Source organism: Quercus lobata, chromosome 8, assembly GCF_001633185.2.
Source record: "Quercus lobata isolate SW786 chromosome 8, ValleyOak3.0 Primary Assembly, whole genome shotgun sequence".
NCBI lineage: Eukaryota > Viridiplantae > Streptophyta > Magnoliopsida > Fagales > Fagaceae > Quercus > Quercus lobata.
Genome location: NC_044911.1, coordinates 6,259,692 through 6,281,702, shown reverse-complemented (window position 1 = coordinate 6,281,702; position 22,011 = coordinate 6,259,692). Strand labels below are relative to the sequence as shown.

General features: G+C 38.2%; 1 protein-coding gene and 1 pseudogene across 1 annotated transcript; one reads left to right on the top strand and one right to left on the bottom strand.

Moving 5' to 3' along the window:
• Positions 1-3,208: 3,208 nt before the first annotated feature.
• On the bottom strand, positions 3,209-5,683 carry LOC115955378. The gene is made up of 4 exons (XM_031073488.1): positions 4,792-5,683; positions 4,535-4,705; positions 3,984-4,462; positions 3,209-3,907 (listed from the first exon to the last, which is right to left on the bottom strand). Exons 1-4 carry the CDS (start codon positions 5,591-5,593, stop codon positions 3,377-3,379), a joined length of 1,983 nt encoding a protein of 660 aa, XP_030929348.1. The 5' UTR covers positions 5,594-5,683; the 3' UTR covers positions 3,209-3,376.
• Positions 5,684-8,117: 2,434 nt separating this feature from the next.
• On the top strand, positions 8,118-15,372 carry LOC115956215 (annotated as a pseudogene).
• Positions 15,373-22,011: the final 6,639 nt, after the last annotated feature.

Genomic DNA, 22,011 nt, shown 5'->3' with positions numbered 1-22,011 from the left:
GAAGAACTGTACTTATACTTAGCGGTGTCCCCACACGCCGTGAGTTCAGCTTTAATCAGAGAAGAGGGGAAAATACAAAAACCGGTGTACTACACTAGCCGGGCACTCAGAGGAGCAGAGGGAAGATATCCGCTCATGGAAAAATTGGCTTTTGCACTGATAACGGCTTCTAGGAAGTTGAGACATTACTTCCAAGTTCATGTCATCAATGTCATGACGGACCATCCGCTTAAGAAGGCAATGAACAAGTTGGAAGCCGCAGGACGACTGATTCAGTGGGCAGTTGAACTTAGCGAATTCGACATTCGGTACAAACCGAGAAATGCAATAAAGGCTCAAGCCCTAGCAGATTTCATCGCAGAGTTCACTCCAAGTTACGAAGACCTGGGGGAAGGAGAGTACAACAAATGGGTCGTCCATGTAGATGGATCATCTACATTATATGCTGGAGGAATAGGAGTTGTTTTGCAGTCGCCGGAAGGGGACAAATTGAAATACAAGGCCCGTCTGCAATACCAGACTACTAACAATGAAGTGGAGTATGAAGCCCTTTTAAAGGGGTTGGAACTAGCCAAATCTGTAGAAGCAGACACAATACTTGTCATGGGAGATTCTCAACTGGTCATAGGCCAAGTCAATGGAACATATGAAGCCAAGGAAGACAGAATGAAGAAGTATCTAAGGAAGGTAGTATGCCTTGTGAAGAAATTCAAAAAAGCAGATTTTGTTCAAATCCCAAGGGAAGAGAATGTAGAGGCAGATACTCTGGCGAAGGAAGCATCTGCGAATGAGGCGTTGGACGATATAGATGGTGTATACTACATGCCAAGTATAGACCTTCCAGAACTGATGCAGATAGAGGGAGAAGGAAATTGGATGACCCCAATAGTGTCCTACTTAAAGGACGGAAGGCTTCCAGAAGAGAAGGACGAAGCTAGGAAGCTCAAGGTCAAGTCAGCCAGGTATGTGCTTATGGACGAGGTGTTATACAAGAGAGGTTTTTCCCAGCCTCTCTTAAGATGTTTGGCCCCAGACGAAGCGAATTACATGTTGAGGGAGGTTCACAAAGGAGCATGCGGGAACCATTCAGGAGCCAGATCACTCGTCCATAAAGTCATCCGTAGCGGGTTCTATTGGCCAACCATCCAAGCTGATGCTAAAGCATATGTCAAAGTATGTGATCAATGTCAACGCTTCAGCAACATTCCCAGACAACCAGCAGAATATCTCACGCCAATGATGGCCCCTTGGCCTTTCGCGCAATGGGGACTAAACATTTTGGGGCCCTTTCCGACTGGAACTCGGCAAATGAAGTTTCTGGTGGTGGGAATAGATTACTTCACAAAATGGGTGGAAGCCGAACCCTTAGCCAAAATTACGCAGCAGAATGTCAAGAACTTCGTCTGGAAGAACATTGTATGCAGATTCGGAGTACCTAGAGTACTAGTGTCTGACAATGGACGACAGTTTGACAATACACCCTTCAGGGAATTTTGTGAACGGCTTGGAATGAAGAACCATTACTCCTCACCTTCCCACCCACAGGCCAATGGCCAGGCAGAAGTAGCGAACCGATCCTTGCTGAAGATCATCAAGACTCGGCTCGAAGGGGCAAAGGGAATATGGCCGGATGAATTACCAGGTGTTTTATGGGCTTATAGAACGACAGCGAGAACTCCAACAGGAGAGACTCCTTTTAAACTAGCCTACGGAAGCGAGGCAGTTATACCAGCAGAAGTACACATGACGAGCCACAGGGTGAGGAAGTATCAAGCTGAAGAAAACGAGGAACAGCTCCGTCTTAACCTTGACCTTATGGACGAGGTCAGGATGGATGCAGAGCAGAGGACAGCAAGGTACAAAAATCTAATGGCAAGACAATATGACGCTATGGTGAAGCCTAGGCGTTTCAACATAGGGGATCTCGTCTTGAAGAGGGTTACCTTGGCAACAAGAAACCCGGCCTACGGGAAACTTGGCCCAAATTGGGAAGGACCTTATAGGGTTATCAACTGCAAAAGGCAAGGATCCTACTATTTGGAAGCTTTGGATGGGCGGAGGCTGGAACACCCTTGGAATGTTGAGCACCTCAGGAAGTACCATCAATAAGTGCTGACTCTTCACCAGTGTCCTTGGACGAGGTATCCGGACGAGCAGAAGCGTACTACTATTAAGTGTTTTTAAGTATTTTAATAATCCCCTAGAAAGTACATTAGTGTCTTCACTTTTGTGCTATTCATGGATGAGTTGGTTTGTATTTCTAATTCAATAAGGCACTAGCTCATGAGCATGTGCCATGCCTGTGGACGAATGATTACATAAGTTTGGGTTTTCAAATATATATATTGTTTTAAAGTATATTATTGGAATCCTTATATGGTCATTTAGATTGATCCGCAAAAAAGAAAGCGAGCATGGACGAATGAAATCCTTGGACGAAAGGACATATCGTCCATGAGCTTTCCTCCAAAGGAAAGATGAAAAGGTACATCCGTCCAAAGCAAGAGACGAGATGAAACCTAAGCTGAAAATGAAGCTAAGGTCTATCCGTCCGTAACACAGGACGACATGGAACCTAACCCAAAATTGAAACTAAGGTTCATTTCATCCGTCCAGAACATAGGACGAGATGAAAAATAAGCTGAAAATAAAGCAAAGTTTCATCCGTCCAGAACATAGGACGAGATGAAAAATAAGCTGAAAATAAAGCAAAGTTTCATCCGTCCAGAACATAGGACGAGATGAAGAATAAGCTGAAAATAAAGCAAAATTTCATCCGTCCAGAAGAAAGGACGAGATGAAAAGGAAATACTCGTCTAGACCTCAAGACGAGATGAATTCCCAAAAGTGTTCGTCCAAGACGCGGACGAGCGAAGACTTCAAAACTAGCTTAACAATCCATTACATTGGACGAAAAATCGTTAAAAAAGTCTAATCATCAAGGACGACAAAATGATCGTCCATAGTTTCGGAATAACGAAAAATCTAGGCAAAAGGAACCAATTTACTTTCTTGGTGATGTAATAAAATTCACCCCCATGCCCAAGACGAGGTGAAGTAAATTCCTAGATGGACGAACCACACATTGATGAAAATAAGAATTTCATACATAAAGCTGGAAACATATATATTCAAACACAATGGAAGTAAAAGTAGAAGTATTCATTTCTTTCATGAAATTCTAAGGGTGGACGACCAACGTCCAAAAACCCCTTTAGTTTTGAATATGAAAATGTATATAAAACTCGTCCATAATCCTGGACGAGATGATTGTACTTGCATAAACTTTAAAAAAAAAGGAAGAAGTAAAAAGCCCAAAACAACAGGCACTTCTATGAAAAGGCAAATAAAAGTAAACTTTCTAAGGAAATAGATTTCACTTGGGCAAGCTCGTCTTGGGATCGTCCTGAATGACTTCAGTGTTAGCATCGTCCATGATGTTGACGTCCTCGGAACTCGTCTGCAACGCGGAACTCTCTGTAGCAAGAGGGAGCTTGAACGAGTTGAAGTCCAAATCAGGATACGCCTCCTTGGCATCAGCACGGAAGTCTTCATACCCAGCTGCATAATGACTGTCTAGACGATTCTTGTACTCGTCAGATTTCTTAAAAGCAGCTATTGCTTCCTCACGTGCCTTCTCCAAGGACGAGGTAAGCTCTGAAACTTGTCCCTCGAGATGGACGATGCGGGTATCCTTCTCTAAGTTGTCAGCTTTGAGCTCCTCTACTTCGTTCTTCAACTTCGTCTCGCTTCCCAGCAGACGATTAAAATCCTCTGTCAACCTGATGACCTCCCCCTTCTTAAGCAAAACCTCATGGCCCAGCTCCTTAGCCTTATCCTTGGCTGTCTTGGCCTCTGTAGCAAGCTCCTTGGCCTGGCAGGTCGCTGTATAAAACTTTGACATAGCCTGCATTTGGACGAAAAGGAGTTAGACATTTTATTCAAATTAAATGTTTACACACAAGGACGAGGAAGAAATTTACCTTGAAAAGGTCATGGATGCCAGAACGCTCAAACTCCTTCACTGACATGTTGTAGCATTCGTTAACCTCATGATCAGTGACGATCCCTTTGAACGTCCTCCATGCATAACCCTCGTCCAGAACCAAATTAGAGGGACGATCAGAGGATTCAGACGAGCCAGACTTCTGAGAAGTTTTGGGAGCTGGGGGAGGATCAGACGGAGCAGGATGAATCGTTTGGACGGGCTCCACGTCCACCACAGGCTCGTCCAAGTTCACTGTTGGTGGCACGAACTTGGGAACCTTTGGAAGGGAAGGCCTTTGTTTTTGCTTCTTGTGGCCACGACGACTGGGAAGGTCGTCCAGGTCCACAGTACTTGAAATTGGTTTTGACTTCCTCTTCCCAGCCTGGACGGAAGCCACTTTGACAGTAGGAGCAGCAGCATCTTCGTCCCCGCTAGCCACTGTTTTCTCTTTGTTTTCCCTCATCGTGCTTATCCCTATGACGAGAAAAATTAATTTAAAAAAAAAAAAAAAAACTGAAATAACAAAGTATAGTGGACGACACTTACTTCGACGAGTGAGCTCTTCGTGACTTAAATTCTCAGCAGTTGGGATTGGACCAAGTCCCCAAGTTGCTAGACGAGTAAAAGTAACCAAGTCGTGGAAAGTCCTTCCTGGAAAAGTGCGAACCACTTCTATCTGATCCAAGAAAAACTTATCCAAACGTGGACGAACGACAGCTGCATCACCAAGATAAATGGTTAGACGAGTGACAGATTAAAATTTGTTGAAGGACAAAAAAGATAAAATGGAAAGAAAAACATACCCTCAGGGCGAAGACGACCTAGAGGGCTGGTAAAAGGAGGGAAGGAGGGAATACCCACATCAGCTGGGTCCCCAGCCCAATTTCCAGAAATAATAAAAAATTCTTTTTTCCAAAGACGGTCAGACGAACTACGGCCCGTTATTAAACTGTAATACGAACCTCTGGACGAGAACTGGTAGAACCCAGCAGATTTTTTGATCTCTGAGGGCTTATAACAGTAAAGGAACTCGTCCACTGTAATTGGACGGTTCCCTTCCAATGCCTCACGCCATAATACTTGCATGGCAACTATCGTCCTCCAACCATTGGGATTGAGCTGGTTTGGCCCAATACCCAACCTTTGGAAGAGGTCTCTGCAGAAAGAGTTTAAGGGAAACCTAAGGCCAGCTAATAGGTAAGAAGCGTATACCCCTAAGCCTGAGGAAGGGGAACAACACCATTCTCCAGGCTGGGGTAGACGAGGGTTAAGCTCTTTAGGGATTTGGTATCTATCTACAAGAGTTTTTAACTTAGCATCGTCTAAGGTGGACGCTACCTCTGGGGCACAACTATAGATTACATCTTCGTCCTCTTCCTCGTCTTGAGGAGGACTTGATGGCTGTCTGGACGAGCTAGCCCCAGATCCAGAAGCCGCCCTACGTCGTTGTTCCTGAAATTCCTCTAAGGGAATGCCAGGAACCCCAGACGAGTAATGCTCGTCTGAGGAGTCACTACAGGACGAACTATCTACACTACCGTCACTCTCAGAAGAACCGTCCTGGTAGTCGTCTATCTCTCTCTCTAGACTAGAAGATGAAGGCATGGTTGAAATGTAGAGGACTTAAAACGAGAGCCTAAAAAGAAAAAAGGAAGAGGAAATACCTGATGAAACTAGGACGAGTGCTAGACGAGAATCTTGGACGAGTTTGCAGAAGAGAATGAGGAAAAAAGTGAGGGGCATGAAAGAGAATGCGCTATTTATAGGCCCCAGCAACAGGGTCAACGAAGCGACACTCACCACTCAGAGATTGACACGTGGTGATCTCTTTGGGAAACGGGATCGACGCGGCTGGCCAACCAACGGTTTCGTGACACGTGGCGTACGAAAAAGCGAAACTTTGTTGAAATCACGACAATGTCCTGGACGACCCTTTGGACAAAGGGGCAACTGATAGAGAAGCGGAAAATAATTCCCATCTCCAGCTCGTCCAACTGGCTCGTCCAGAGCCTACAACGCAGGATTGATCCCAGAGTTTATCCAGAAGAGGAAGAAGCGTCCATGAATAATAGCACCACTCCATAAACTGTCCTCCATGAGGCATGATCGTCCATTGGGTTCGTCCATGGACAATCGATAGATATCTTTGGACGAACCAAACCGTCCTATGCTAGACAGACGGAAGCTCAACACTTAGACTTTCAACAAACCCTTCGAATAAGTTAACTTCCATTAGCGGTTACAATTTTATATCCGTTGAGGTAGTTAACTCCGGAGTTGTTGGTTTCCACAAATCCTGGAACGGTTATTGGACAAGTAACCGTCCCAGGCTCCCTATATAAGGGACCGGTCTGAACCCGACAAAGGTAAGATTCTCACTCAGACAATTTTCCAAAATACTTGGAACTTCCTTCTCTACAAAACTAACTTCTCCATCGGAGGGGGTTCGACCGGTCTTCTCCGGTCTCCTCTTTGATTGCGTTTCCTTCCTTGCAGGCCATCAACCGTTTCGATAGCCCACCGAAGCCAGGCCATCCACCTTACTGATTCGGAGCGATATCACATTTAAACTCCCAAACATTCCTTCCTTAAAACTTAGGGAATTGAATGAATATTATAAAAATAATATTTATTTATTTATTTTCAATAATATTCTTTATCTTCTTCCAAGCCGAATGTAAATTATTTTTACCATCATTGTTAAAGTTGCAACCGTACACAATAAAAGAAGTTACCTTTTAATAATAATAAAAATTTCATTAAAATTACTATTAGAGCATCCACAGCAGTGGAGCTAAATTTTTAGCAATTTAGCTCCACTAAAAGTTACTTTATCTATTTTACCTACACATATGCTGCAGCAGTGGATCTATTTTAGCTTTCAACATAATAAAATAATATAAACATCACAATAAAATATTATAACCACTACAATAAAATAATATATTTTACTACCAACAAAATATTACACTACCAATCTCAACCACCTGTACCGTGTACCGTCAACCACAGGCACAACCACCACCACCACCACCACCACCACCGGCGGCAGTCCACAGCAAAAAAAAAAAAAAAAAAAAAAACCCACAACGAGCACAAGCCCACTGCCACAAACACAAACACAAGCCCACTTGCCCACAACAGATCGGAAAACACAACACCACCACCACCACTACCGGCAGTTCACAGCAAAAAAAAAAAAAAAAAAAAAAATCCCACAACGACCACAAAAGGAATGGGCTTCGGTCGGCGCAAAAGGAATGAGCACGAGTACAAAAATCCACCGAAGCTCAGCCCAGCCCAGTGTGAGGAGTGGTCGGCGCTAGGCTGGGCTTCGGTCGGCGCTGGGCAGTCGAGCTAGAGAGATGAGGGATGAGGGAGATGAGGAAGGCCGGCGAGCTAGAGAGAAAAGAAATTGACCGGCGAGCTGAGGACGACGGAGACCGGCGAGATGGATAGACCGGCGAGCTGGAGAGACCGGCGAACTGAGGGATGAGGGAGATGAGAGACCGGTGAAGAGAGAAAAAAAAATTTGAGGAGGAAAGAAGAAAGAGGAGAAGCCGGAGAGAGATAGACAGAGAGAAAATGCATTGAATATTTTAAGGTGAGAGAGGAGAGAGAGTGTAATAAAATTTTTTTTTTTTTTTAGATGTGAGCTACAGTGCACATCTAAAGATAGATGTGCACTGTAGCTGAGGAGCTAAATTTTTTAGATTTAGCTCCTCTGCTGCGTGAAGAATTTTTGCTATTTGAAGCTAAAAAATAGCATTATAGCTATATAGCACCACTGCTGTGAGTGCTCTTATATAGCAAACTATTTTAACAAATAGTCAAATAGAGGTAAAAATAAATAGAGAATCATTACGTTTACAATATTTTTTTAATATTTTCATAATAAATTATAGGTAGTTAGTTCTTATTAGTTTAAATTTGAATCTAACACTAAAATTATTTTTTTGTCCCAACAATAATAATCAGTAACAATCTATTACTAAGGATTTGTTTTAAAAATATTGTAAAAATATTATGGATATATTATTTCTCAAATAATAATAATAAATAAATAAAAGGGCCTTTTTCTACGAGATTTGCTTCTCTCCCCTCTTGCACAACACAAGTACAACAGCCAATTTTCCAAGCTCGGCGTTCTCTCATGCCCCCTCACACACCTTCTCCAACAACCCCAACATGTTGCTCCACAAATCTCAATCTCACTGTATCCCTCTCTAAGCTTTCTTCTCTTCACTCCCATCTCTCTCTCTCTCTCTCTCTCTCTCACCCTCTCAAATTCTCTCTAAGACCCTACCCTCCTCATCTCAATTTTCACTTATCATTTAAACCCCCCCAAAAAAATCACAGTCCTTAAACATAGTCTAGGACAACGTTATTGCTTTTCTATGCTTTTGTTGTTGTCTCAGTATTACTTTATTTGTTGTTATCTGTAAAGCACTAGGAATATATTCTTATTCAGTTTTGTCATAGGTACCCATTAGTTTTTTGGTGTTCAATTTTGGGTTTTGGGTTTTGTTTTCTGTGTAATTTATGGATATGTTGCTTAAATCGCCGATTTTCAATGCACTCACTTACAATTCCAGCGTAAAGTCGCTGTATTTGGTGCCTTCCAATAGGCAAATGAGAATGCCGATGAAGATTTTGCAGAGAAATAATCAGTACCCATTTCGGTTAGCATTGAATTGCGTAGGTCGTTGTGGTTATAGGAACTATATCAATTCTAGACACAGAGAAAAAGAAACTGACTTGTTTGTTGGTAGAGCTGGTTTGGAATTTGTAGGTAAAGATAGTGAGAGTTTGAGCGATGAAAATGCGGTTTCGGGTGTGAATTTAGAGTTTGTTAGGGAGTTGATAAAGCGAGGGATTGTTTTAGCGGCAATGGTTTGTGGGGTTTTGGTTTTTGGGTGTAAGAGAGTGTTTGCAATGGAAGGTGCGGCGAATGCTGGTTATGGGGTTATTGGGCAGAGCATTTTGTTATTGAGGAATGCATGGCCGAAGACATTACAGGTTCTTCAGGTTTTCAAGAGCAGGGTCTTATTATGGCCGCTCTTTTGGGACTCTCGGTGTTCTTCTCCATGGCAGAGACTTCAATTACCACACTTTGGCCTTGGAAGGTGCCTTTTTTATTCCCTGATAGTGAGTAATTATAGGTTTTGTGGATGCTAAGCACTAAAGAATTAAGGCATTTTACTTAATGTTAGAATCATGATTGTTAATAAGCAACATGTTGAGTTAATGTCATATTATCTCTTGATGAAGTTAACAAGCATAGTCATTATTGTAGGAACGTTGTCTAATAAGCATGGCTAGAACTTTATTATTCATTTGATTGCGTATTATGCTGGTTGTTACATCTAGTTTTATATCGAGTATGTTTGGAAGTTTTATGCTTCTGGTTGTTAGATTATATGGTGACACATGCAAGTTGACTCTAAACTTTATTCTGCAATGTGGTTCATTGCTTAAAACTGCTTATTTCATTTAATGCAAATCTCAATTTCACACATGTAAGTTAACATAGTTTATAGTTCCTTCTCTTCTGTATATGAATTATGAAGTAAAAAATTCTCTGATCATGAAACTACATAATATTTATAATTTGATTCCCAGTTAAAGTTTTTAATTGGAGAATGTAAGGTACAACATATAGATTCCCAGTTAAAGTTTAATTTCGGATTTTGAACCATGTGGCAGATATATTTTTTTCTGAAAAATAATTCTGGGTGCTTATATGAGTATATTGGTTGGTGTTCTCTTTTCATTTTCCAGTTAATAATCTAGCCTTTATAGTCTATAATCCTAAAGTGTAATTGGTTATTTGATCTCAATCTGTATCAGGTGCGTGAATTGGCTGAAAAGGATTCTGAGAATGGCGTCTTTAGAACACTTCGCAGTGATGTCACCCGGTTTCTAACTACTATACTTATTGGCACAACGTACTGACCTTTTCATGGTTCTTAGTATTAAGGATTCAATTTTCTTAGCTTGAATTGAAACAATTCCTTATCTTTTTGGACTCTATTAATGTACTCAGTGTTGTCAATATTGGAGCAACTGCCTTAGTCACAGAAGCTGCAACGGCATTATTCAGTGAAGCTGGTGTTAGTGCAGCAACTGGAGTAATGACTGCATGTCCCAATATCCATTTTTAATAAACAGGAGAAATGTAGCATGAAGGTTAAGAGTTTGAGTTAGAATAAATGGTTTGAAGACCTGAACTTACAACATTCTGTTAGTGCTTATGGCTGTATAATTAATTGTCATGTAAATCCAAGCCTATTAGGTTGTCAAAAATCACTTTTTGTTTCCTGATTACATCAATGCCTGCTATATAGACTTGCTAACTCACGGATGGTAGAGGCATCTGGACAGGTGGGATTGGGAAATAAATTTTGAAAAGAAGGAAAAAAAAGTTGAAAATTTAGTTTTTTCTTTGGTTGTATATGAGAAGAATTGATTTGGCATCTCATTTATATATATGTATATATGTGTGTGTGTGTGTGTGTATACATATTATTTTAACTGTAGCTATTGATTTCTTTGAAATTTTATCTTTTATCCTTTTCTTTTTTATCTTTCAAGTTTTCCCCCTTTATCCATTCTTAATTTCTTATCCTTTTTCTTGTGTTCAACTGTGACTCTGTTTAAACATTGTCCAACAGAAATACAGATAAATTCTTTCTTAGCATTGGAGTTTGTACTTTGTTTGTTAATATGCATATTAGTGATTTTGGGGTCTCTTATGGAAAAATTGAGAACATTTATTTAGATATTATATGAAGCACTGAAGGTCAGTTTTTTCTAGCTTAATTGAGTAGATTTCTGTTTTCATTTTGAAGTGTAAATAGAGGATGTGAAAATGCTAACAAAGTTGGCTTTATGTTTTCCCTATCCTTATATTATTCTGGCAGATCAAAGTAACTTTCTCCCAAGTTTAACCAACACAAACCTGAAAAGAAAGATGTTTATTTATCTTACTCAAATACTTTAAGGTGTTTTCCTACTTCTTTCAGATCTTTCTGTGCAATAGGGTGGTGCGACCTCTTTGGAATTTTATGCTAAAGATGCCAACTTATCCAAAAGTGAATTGACTCAACTAAGCCTCAATTTTTATTTTTATTTTTTTGGGGGTGGGGGAAGCCTTTAGTGTTGGCTAGAACTTGTACTCAACAGACAAGGATTGCACACCCCCTAATGAAGGCATCTTAAAAATCAACCAAATAGTTGCTAAATCACTTGAATTTCCGTTCTTTTACATTTTACATGAATTGTCTGATTTGTTGATCAAACTTTTGACTGTCCCGTTCCATGCATTCTGTTTAGTTGACAGTTGTGTGACTCTTCATTTCAGTTAGTTTAATTCAGTTATTAGCATTTATTGGTGTGTACCACAATTTTAACAGACTGTCAACATTATTTTGCTGTGTGTGTGTGTGTAAGCTATAAAGTTTCAGTGTATTATATCTATTGGTTTTGCAGATTCGATGTCAGTCTGGAATCTTCTTAGAGAGTTCCAAATCAGGAAAGTTCACATGGCTGTTGTCCTTAATGAATATGGTGAAACTGCGGGAGTATGTAGACACACTCATCTCTGAATCCAACAAATTGGTGCTGAATCTGCTGTTTGACATTGTACATCAGGGACCTAAACTAAATGGAAAATAAGCAAATACCGAGATCCTAGAATCTGAAACCAATATGAGGCTTCTGACATTGAACACTAATATATGCTATTTTTGTATAGATGTTACTTCAGGAATTTTTTTATAAATAATAAAATTTTACTAAAAAGGAAAAGAGGTCAAAACCCTAGTACGTGCGGAGTATACATGAGCAATACAAAGAACTAGAATCTAAAATTACATAGATCCAGAAATTTTCCAAAACAGAGGAGCAAACAAAATCCCCAATATCCCTAAGCTAATAAAATAAAAGTGATCTTAAGAATAGACTCAATTGAAGCCTTCAAATTTCCTATAATTTCACTTCGTCCAAATGCAACACATTAGGCAAAGTATTCCACACTTTCAGAACTTTGATGTCTCTAAAATCCCCTAATTTAATATCCTAAAATCTCATTCAGGGAAGACAAAATTACTTCTGGATTTTGTCATGATCTAGGCTTCAAATTTTCTCATTGGTGCTTCTCTTGTATATTTTCCATTAACTTGTCTGTCTTTTCCTTTGATTGATAAAGTACTTAATAAGTAAAAAGAAAAGAAAAAATGTTTTCAAAGATGGGAAATAAGACAAATGAGTTTCCATCTCAGTAATTGATATTTTTAATATAATGTTTGACTTAACTCATACTTTCTCTAAGGTCCTTTCTGTATAAAGTCTGCATGATCAGTTATCAACAAATTCAGCAACACAATGTGCCCTGCAACTGTAATATTTATTAATTTTTTGTTTGTGATGTGAACAGATTGTGACCCTGGAAGACGTTGTTGAGGAGATTGTTGGTGAAATCTTTGATGAAAATGATTCAAATGTAAAGCGCACTCTCTCTCTCTCTCTCTCTCTCTCTCTCTCTCTCTCTCTCTCTCTCTCTCTCTCTCTCTCTCTCTCTCTGTGTATCCAGGTTTTCTCTGTTCAGAAGAAAAGAGAAGCTTATCATGATTGCCTGTGCAAGTTTTAGTTTACCTTATAGGAAAATGTGCTAGATTTCACTTCCATGAGTGTATACTACTTTCATTCATGATTACATATGATTACAAATCTTCACAAACAAAAACAATCTAAATGTAAAACTGTGATTGAAAGAGTCAAAAATTTTAGCATTTGTCACATGACTTCTTTGGATGTCTTTGTCTGTTGAATCTAGTGGATGAATCAAGTGGCAACCAACTTTATTTCTATGGCAGTTGTGACATTATAGGGACCCTTGAGATTTGTGATTTAGCATTCCATGTTTACATTTTGGGATAACTTGGGGGATTTTACTGCTCTGGCATTTTTGTATTAGTTGACTCTATTTGATAAATCAAGAGGCACTTAAATTTATTTCTGTGAAAATTTCGACATTTAGGCAGTCTCTAAGAATTGATAGTTTATCAATCTATGCTTGATACTACCTTGAATAATTGGTGCTTTTCGATGTTTTGGCCTTGTATCCTTTTTTTTTTGATAGGTAATCAGAAAACTTATATTAAAGAGGGAAAAAAAATGAGAATTACAAGATGTTCATGATGATGAACAACAACACAACGCAACACAACAGCAACACAGCACAACACAACATAACAGCAAGAGAGATGTCATGAAACTAAGCTAAGGGAAGGCATAAACTCAGATAGAGAAGAACACTCAGTAAAAGCTACTATCAATTTTATCAATTTGCCCAGTTACTAAATGATATTTATCAATTTTTCTGCTGTTGCATATAGTGAAGTGGTTTTATGAGTAGATTTCAAATAGGTGCAAAGCTACTAAAATTCAGACATTTGCATGTAAACTATTTTGCTATTATTATTAAATTTTGTATTTTGGAAGACATTCTTGGTAGGATCTAGGATGTAATTATTCCATTTAAGATATCAGTTGTGCTGGTTGCTGGCATTACAATTTATGCTGTCACTGAGGTGCTAATTTTTCCCCCAAATCCTCATTCTCAACTTGTTTGCAATATAACAGGAGGAGATTCAGAAAAAAACAGGCTACATAGTAATGCGAGCAGAGGGAGTGTTTGATGTGGATGCAGACACTTCTATTGATCAGCTTTCCGAAGATTTAAACGTCAGAATGCCTGAGGTATATTACAAATCTATTGATTTAAATTATTATTCTGAAAAGTAAAATATCAGGGGTACACTATTCTTTTTTAAATGCTAAATTCTTTTTCTTGGTCTGCATTATAAAGTATCAGTCCATATACCTATTCTTTCCTGGTTTCTCTAGTCCAACTACAATTGGTTGAAGGAATCTATGTAGTCCAGCCATTTCTTTGTGCTAGTTCACCTGTTTAACCATTAACTGTGACATGTTACTAATAGTTGTAACAATTGTTTTGAGCAATTTAAAGATATATTTTTTTTGAAATGTCTAGTTGAAATGAGAATATTAAGAAGGATAAGTGAAAGTACAAGGAAAAATAGGATTCGAAATGAAGAAATATGCTTAAAGATAGGGATGGCTCCTATTGATAATGAAAATATTGTTTTTTTTCATAAATCTGTTGATAATAAAAATATGAGGGAGAATTGCTTGAAATGGTTTGGTTGTGTTTAGTTCAAAGGGATTAATACACCAGTTAGAAAGAGTGAGTTGGTTCAAGTTGAGGGAATGGAAAAAAGGTAGAGGAAGACTAAAAATAACATTAATAAAAGTAGTAAAAAATAACATATCAATTCAGAAGGTAATAGAGTATGACTTTTGGGTAAAATAGAATGGAAGAAAAGAATACATGTGGCTGGCCTAACTAGTCTGTTGAAAATCCATGGCCACCCTACATTTTGGGACCAAACTTGGTTGCTTTCTTTTTGAAATGTGAAGAACCATAATAATTTTATCATAACTGAAATTTGTCTTCTTGTGTGGAATAAGCCATGACCATGGTTGATCTTATGCATTTTGCTAATGATCACCCTTTGTTCTCTTTAAGGTTTTCCATCTCATAGTTTAGGCTTCTCAAATGTCCAGTGTGTCAACTCAGATGGATGGAAGCTTTTATCAACTTCCATTCTTAAACTCACCCAATTTGAATAATCTTTATATATATCAGTATAAAATAAATAAATAGAGGGAGAGGGCTGGTGGGGTTCGAACACCGTTGCCTAGATACCACAAGAGGTGCTGGAACCATTGGGGCATCCCACAAACCCCACTTGATGTTTTTAATCATGACCTGTGATTTTAGTTGAAGTAGTGTCCAGTTGCTCATAGGTGATGGGAATTCCTGCTTTAGTTGTTATTTATGAACAAACTTACCATATAATTTATAAACAGTTTTTCCTTCCCTTTCTTATTTGTTTTCCTTTTCCATATCTAGATGATAATCCATAAGGTTAAGTTAATGAGATCATGCTTGTAGCATTCACATTGTTAACTCATTTCACTTTGTCAGAAATTCCCATTAACTCACTTCACCTATTTTGGTACAGGGTCATCAATATGAGACAGTGTCAGGTTTTATATGTGAAGCATTTGGATATATCCCGCGGACGGGTGAGAGCATCAAAGTGGTCCTTGAAAAGGCAAATCAAGAAGAGAACCATAAGTCCAAATCTGACCGCCAGGATCAGAAGGAAAAGGATCATATATTTAAACTTGAGGTACAGTTGAGTAATTTTATGCAAATAGTTGTTTGGAGAAATCATTACACCAAATTGTTTCTAGATTACTTATCAGAAAAATACATCAAATTGTTACAATGAAAATTTACTTTTTGTGAAAGTTAAACTTGTACAATTCAAATGGTTAGCTCACTGTATCACCTTTTTTACAAAGGATCATGCATTGTTAGCTCGAATTTCCCCCTTGTTTGATTCTATGCTTAGTAAGTGGTCTTGGAGGTCTAACTCTGAATAACGCCTCGGGCCGGGTATAATTAGAATTTGACCAAGGCACTTGTTGGTGACTTGGTTCGTCCGTCCACCTGTAGGTAGGAAGACGTAGAATTTTGACCAGGGCACTTGTTGGTGACTTGGTTCGTCCGTCAACCCGTAGTTAGGAAGACTTAGAATTTTGACCAAGACACTTATGGGTGACTTGGTTTATGGACAGTAGGAAGACTTAAAATTTTGACCAAGGCACTTGCGGATGACTTGGTTCGTCCGTCCACCCATAGGTAGGAAGACTTAGAATTTTATCCAAGGCACTTGTGAGTGGCTTGGTTCATCCTTCCATTTGTAGATAGGACTTAAATTTTGTACCAAAGCACTTGTGGGTGACTTGGTTCGTCCTTCCACCCATATGTAGGAAGACTTAAAATTTTAACCAAGGCACTTTTGGTGACTTGGTTCGTCTATCCACACGTAGGTAGGAAGACTTAAAATTTTGTCCAAGGCACTCATGAGTAACTTGGTTCGTCTGTCCACCTGTAGGTAGAAAGAATTAGAATTTTGTCCATGGCACTCATGAGTAGCTTGGTTCATCCTTCTATCCGTAGGGAAGACTTAAATTTTGTACCAAGGCACTTGTAGGTGACTTGGTTTGTCCTTCCACCCATACGTAGAAAGACTTAAAATTTTAACAAAGGCACTTTTAGGTGACTTGGTTTGTCCATCCACACGTAGGTAGGAAGACTTAAAATTTTGTCCAAGGCACTCGTGAGTGACTTGGTTCATCTGTCCACTTGTAGGTAGGAAGAATTAGAATTTTGTCCATGGCACTCGTGAGTGGCTTGGTTCATCCTTCTATCCGTAGGTAAGACTTAAATTTTGTATCAAGACACTTGTGGGTGACTTGGTTCGTTCTTCCACCCGTAGGTCGGAAGACTTAGAATTTTGACCAAGGCACTTGTTGGTGACTTGGTTTGTCCGTCCACTTATAGGTAGGAAGACTTAGAATTTTGATCAAGGTACTTGTTGGTGACTTGGTTCGTCCATCCACCCATAAGTAGGAAGACTTAGAATTTTGACCAAGGAACTTGCGGGTGACTTGGTTCGTCCGTCCACCCGTAGGTTGGAAGACTTAGAATTTTGACCAAGGCATTTGCGGGTGACTTGATTTGTCCGTCCACCAATAGGTAGGAAGACTTAGAATTTTGTCTAAGGCACTTGTGAGTGACTTGATTTGTCCTTCCATTCGTAGGTAGGACTTAAATTTTGTACCAAGGCGCTTGCAGGTGACTTGGTTAGTCATTCTACCCAGAGGTAGGAAGACTTAGAATTTTAACCGAGGCACTTCTAGGTGACTTAGTTCGTCCGTCCACCCGTAGGTTGGAAGACTTAAAATTTTGTCCAAGGCACTTCGTTCGTCCACCCGTAGGTAGGAAGAATTAGAATTTTGTCCATGGCATTCGTGAGTGGCTTGGTTCGTCCTTCTATCCGTAGATAGGACTTTAATTTTGTACCAAGGCACTTGTGGGTGACTTAGTTCATCCGTCCACCCGTAGGTAGGAAGACTTAGAATTTTGACCAAGGCACTTGTTGGTGACTTGGTTCGTCCGTTCACCCGTAGGTAGGAAGACTTAGAATTTTGAGCAAGGCACTTGTTGGTGACTTGGTTCGTCCGTCTACCTGTAGGTAGGAAGACGTAGAATTTTGATTAGGGCACTTGTTAGTGACTTGGTTCGTCCATCCACCCATAAGTAGGAAGACTTAGAATTTTGACCAAGGAACTTGCGGGTGACTTGGTTCGTCCGTCCACCCATAGGTAGGAAGACTTAGAATTTTGACCAAGGCACTTGCGGGTGACTTGGTTCGTCCGTCCACCTGTAGGTAGGAAGACTTAGAATTTTGACTAAGGCACTTGTGAGTGACTTGATTTGTCCTTCCATCCGTAGGTAGGACTTAAATTTTGTACCAAGGCGCTTGTGGGTGACTTGGTTCGTCCTTCTACCCGTAGGTAGCAAAACTTAGAATTTTAACCAAGGCACTTCTAGGTGACTTGGTTCGTCCGTCCACCCGTAGGTTAGAAGACTTAAAATTTTGTCCAAGGCACTTCGTTCGTCCACCCGTAGGTAGGAAGAATTAGAATTTTGTCCATGGCATTCGTGAGTGGCTTGGTTCGTCCTTTTATCCATAGGTAGGACTTAAATTTTGTACCAAGGCACTTGTGGGTGACTTAGTTCATCCGTCCACCCGTAGGTAGGAAGACTTAGAATCTTGACCAAGGCACTTGTTGGTGACTTGGTTCGTCCGTCCACCCGTAGGTAGGAAGACTTAGAATTTTGACCAAGGTACTTGTTGATGATTTGGTTCGTTCGTCCTCCCGTAGGTAGGAAAACTTAGAATTTTGACCAAGGCATTTGTTGGTGAGTTGGTTCGTCCGTCCACCTACTTAGAATTTTGACCAAGGCACTTGCGGTGACTTGGTTCATGCAAGTTACAACGTACGGAGTCTCTAGAATCACAAGGTCTTATTTATTTTGGCACCAGATTCATTTCTTTTTTTTTTTTCTTTTTTTTTTTTAGGGCTCTTGATTCCTTTCTAAAAAAGACTTAAAATGCAATTTAATTACTAGAGTCAACTAGAGTCTTGGTAATTGCATGGTCCATTTTTCCAAGGAAAAGACACCCATTTTTTTCCCTCAGAAAAAAGTTATAGTATCTAGCAAAAAATAAAATATAGGAAACATTAACAGATAAGCGTTAGGGTATTTAAAAAAATATCTATTTTACATATTTAAAAGATATTTTTATCTATTTTATCAACTTATTTTACAACTTAACCAACATTTCAGTTCTTATTTTTTTTAACTCTATTCATTTATTTATTCATTTTTCTCTCTCTTCCACTCCTTTTCTATCTCATCCTTTAAAACAAACCAAATAAAATAAAATACTTTTGTTTTACAACCATGTTACAATTGTTTGTATATGTACAAAGTACAAACTTATTACTCATAATTGCTAAAAAATTTTAGCAATAACAACCAGATAAAGCATGTTTTGGTCCTCCAAGAATGTAAAATAGCAATTTGGAGGGATTTACACCCCAAACGCTAATGCTCTTAGAGAACTTGTATATATATATATATATATATATATATCACATTTTAGCCAATTAAGCTAAAAATTTATCAACATCAAATCATGTGAAATTGTGTAAAAATACATAATCACTATAGTAATTATATAAACTAGTCAAAGACCCGCGCGATGCACAGATAATGTTGTAAATTGCTATATGAAAAGGTTATGTAAAATGTATAAGATATGTTAAACTAATAACATTAATTAACATCTTTTTCCCATTTCCCAAAAATAATTTCAATTAAATTTACCAAAATTTCTCATGATCTAGAGTCAGAGTCGGGGTTTTTTTAGACCTATGGCTATAATGATTTTTTTTTTTGGGTGATATTTTATTGACAGTTTTTTTTTTTTTTTTTTTTTTTTTACATTTTATTTATTACTGGTTTAAAATGTAAACAAACAAGTAATGGCAAATTCGCTTAAAATAAAATTCATAGTGGATTTTTTAACATCATTAGCATGTTACATTGTTAGAGTCAAGTCTTTTGTGCATTACTTTCCTAGAAAAGATGCAAGTTACACTTTTAGAGTCAAGTTTCCGAAATCACATGGCGGATTTTCTTATTCTGAGACCCTTAATTGATTCTTTTGTTAAAGGAGTGGAAAATTATTAGGTACTCCTAGAATATCATAAATGTGTACTTTCTCCTCTCACATGAATAGTGAGTTCCACCATGAATTTAATTAGTCTGACCCACCATTCATGTGAGAGGAGGAAGTACGTATTTATAGTATTCCGGGAGTACACAATAATTTCCCGAAAGGAGTAAGGATAAAATGCAAGCAACTTGTGTCAAGTCTTGGTAACTCGATTTTCCTTTCACACTTTTTCAAAGAGCAAGTTACGGATTCAAGTCTCTGTAATCTTTTCTTTTTTCTTAGAATCAAGTAGTCTTCATAATTACATGGCCTTGTTTACGGTTTTCATTGGAAAACTTATATGTTTGGCCCTGCATTTTTTTTCACCAAAACTCACATTCTTGACAAATTTCTGCATTTTCATATGAATTTGATCATTTTCACTTTCATTTACAGTAATACATGCTCTCTTTTCATTTTCTAGAAAATAATCTAAGCCTATTAGAATCTCAAATTCTAATTGGTCATTTGACATCAATTCGATCAGTCACATAAGTTGGCTAAAATTTTTAATATTTGGAATTTATTGCAAATTATATTTCATTTTTCTAATTAATCTGAAATAAAATTTTTAAGTATATGATATTTATCTTATGAATAATTTATTTATTTTTCTTGTATATATGCTTGATCATGCTAGTTCAGACTTGTTGCCTGATTCTTCACTAAAATATATATATATATATATATATATATATATTGGTTACTTGCTTAGTTGGGGAGCTCATCCCTTATTTCTCTATTTTAGATTTTGAGGAGTAGTTGGTTTTTCGTTGAGGTGGTTTGGGTAAGAAGAGTATTACGATTTGCATTAATAATAATTTTTTTTTTTGTGATACAATGTAGAAATTCTACTTTAGTCTATTCTAAGTGTATATATGTGAAACTCTTTTTTGGAGACTTGAACCCTGAGCCTTGCCCTCCACACTCCACAAGTACTTAACCCTGAGCCTTACCCTCCACACTCCACAAGTATAAGTACTTGTGGAGTGACCACCACACCAAGAATGTGCGGTGATGCATTAATAAATGTTAGAAACTAGTGTTTAGTGATTATTGGACTGTTTAAAATTTGAATTTTTCTAACCGTTTTGATTTTCTAAGAAATTTACTTTTTTTTGTTGCTGTGATGTTGATGTGAAAATGCATTCCTTAATGAGAGCTCACAGGGAAAGTTTAGATGCAGCTGCCTCTGAGGTTCTCTTTTTCGGGATTGTCTCACAAAGTGTGTCGACTTCGCTGGTTATTCAATGGACTTAAGAAAGCACCACTAGCTTGATTTTCACCCAAAAATCTGGCCCATTCGCCCTCCAAATATACCCTACAAAACAATTTTAACAAATTTTCAAATCAGTTGCGGGGGAAAAATTTTCTTTGTAAATCAGTGTAATCAGTGTTAAAAACCAAGCACCGCCTCTCTCTCTTCCAGACATTTCTCTCTTGCTCTCTTTCCGGAATTCTATAGTTCTCATATTTTCTCTACAAGCTTCCCTGCACTAGTGAATTTCAACCACAAGTTTAAGGTGGCTAGAAGCTTGGTAAAATATAGTATTTAAAAAGATAAAGCTAGAAGCTTCAAAGTCAGTTCTCTTAACTGACAGAAGACTAGTATAAATAAGATGTCATGTGCCTAGGTGTGTAAGACGTGTGGAATAAGGTGAATTGTCGGTGAAGAGAAATACTTGTGTGAAGTGAGGTGAAGCCGTGTGAAGTGAAGTGTGTGGTGTGCCATAAAGCTTCAAGTGTTGTAGAATGTGAAGTAAAGCAAAGTCAAAATAAGTGTCCTAGTGTTAGTAATGCTATGTTTGGATGTTGGGGGAAGGAGGGGGAGTAGAGTAGAGAGAGGGGGAGAAGTAATTTAATTACCTTGTTTGGATGTTTTTTAAGGAAGGAGGGGGAGGGATTTGGAGGAGTTTGAACTACTTCTAACTCCTCATTTTTAATTCCTTCAAATTGGAGAGATTTTGAGGGAGATTGGAGCATAAAAATGCTTGACCAAATGAATTATTAAATTTACCCTTACCATATTAACAAAATTACAAATGAAAAAACTAATTATTCCCCTCCCTCTTACTTAATTTTAAAAACATCCAAACAAGGTGGAGGATAACCATTCTCCTCTACTCTCCTCTTCACTACTCTCCTTCCCTCTACTCCCCTCTACTTTCCTCTCTCTAAAAACTTCCAAACATAGCAGAAGTGTTAGGTGTGTGTATGTGTATGTGTATGTGTATTTAAGGATATTGTATATGAATGTAAAAGTGTCATGTGTGCACTGGTGTAATAACAGTGGTGCTTGTAAAGTGTTGTAATTCAAAGAGTCTAGTTTTTAAATAAAAGCTCTTTGTTTAGTCTTTTGTTTAATAATCAGGACTCTCTTCCATGAAGTTCAAAACTCCTTTTAATACCCACAAAAAAGAAAAAGGAAAAAACAGCTTTAATATATATAGAGTTCGGTTAATAAGTGCTTTGTTAATGAACCATTTTAAGAATTTTTATACTACTTTTATGGAAAATATAAAAAGTTGACAAAAACCTAGTTTTTTATTTTTTTATTTTTTTTATTAATATAAAAAGTTCTTAAAAATATTTCCTAAACTAATGTTCTTAAAGCATCGGCTAACTTTCCCCTTAAGGGGTCTAGTTAACAAGTGTTTTTCGGGCATTTGTTTAATGTACCATAGCACATAAACTATTTTACATACCCAAAAGAAATTATCCAACTTGGAAGTC

Bases quoted from the DNA above. Each gene is read 5' to 3' on its own strand.
- LOC115955378 (XM_031073488.1), bottom strand. From the start codon at position 5,593: ATGCCTTCATCTTCTAGTCTAGAGAGAGAGATAGACGACTACCAGGAC. The intron at 4,706-4,791 runs GTATGTTTTTCT...TTGGTGATGCAG, and splicing joins AGGTCGTCTTCGCCCTGAGG to CTGTCGTTCGTCCACGTTTG. The intron at 3,908-3,983 runs GTAAATTTCTTC...GTCCAAATGCAG, and splicing joins GCATCCATGACCTTTTCAAG to GCTATGTCAAAGTTTTATAC.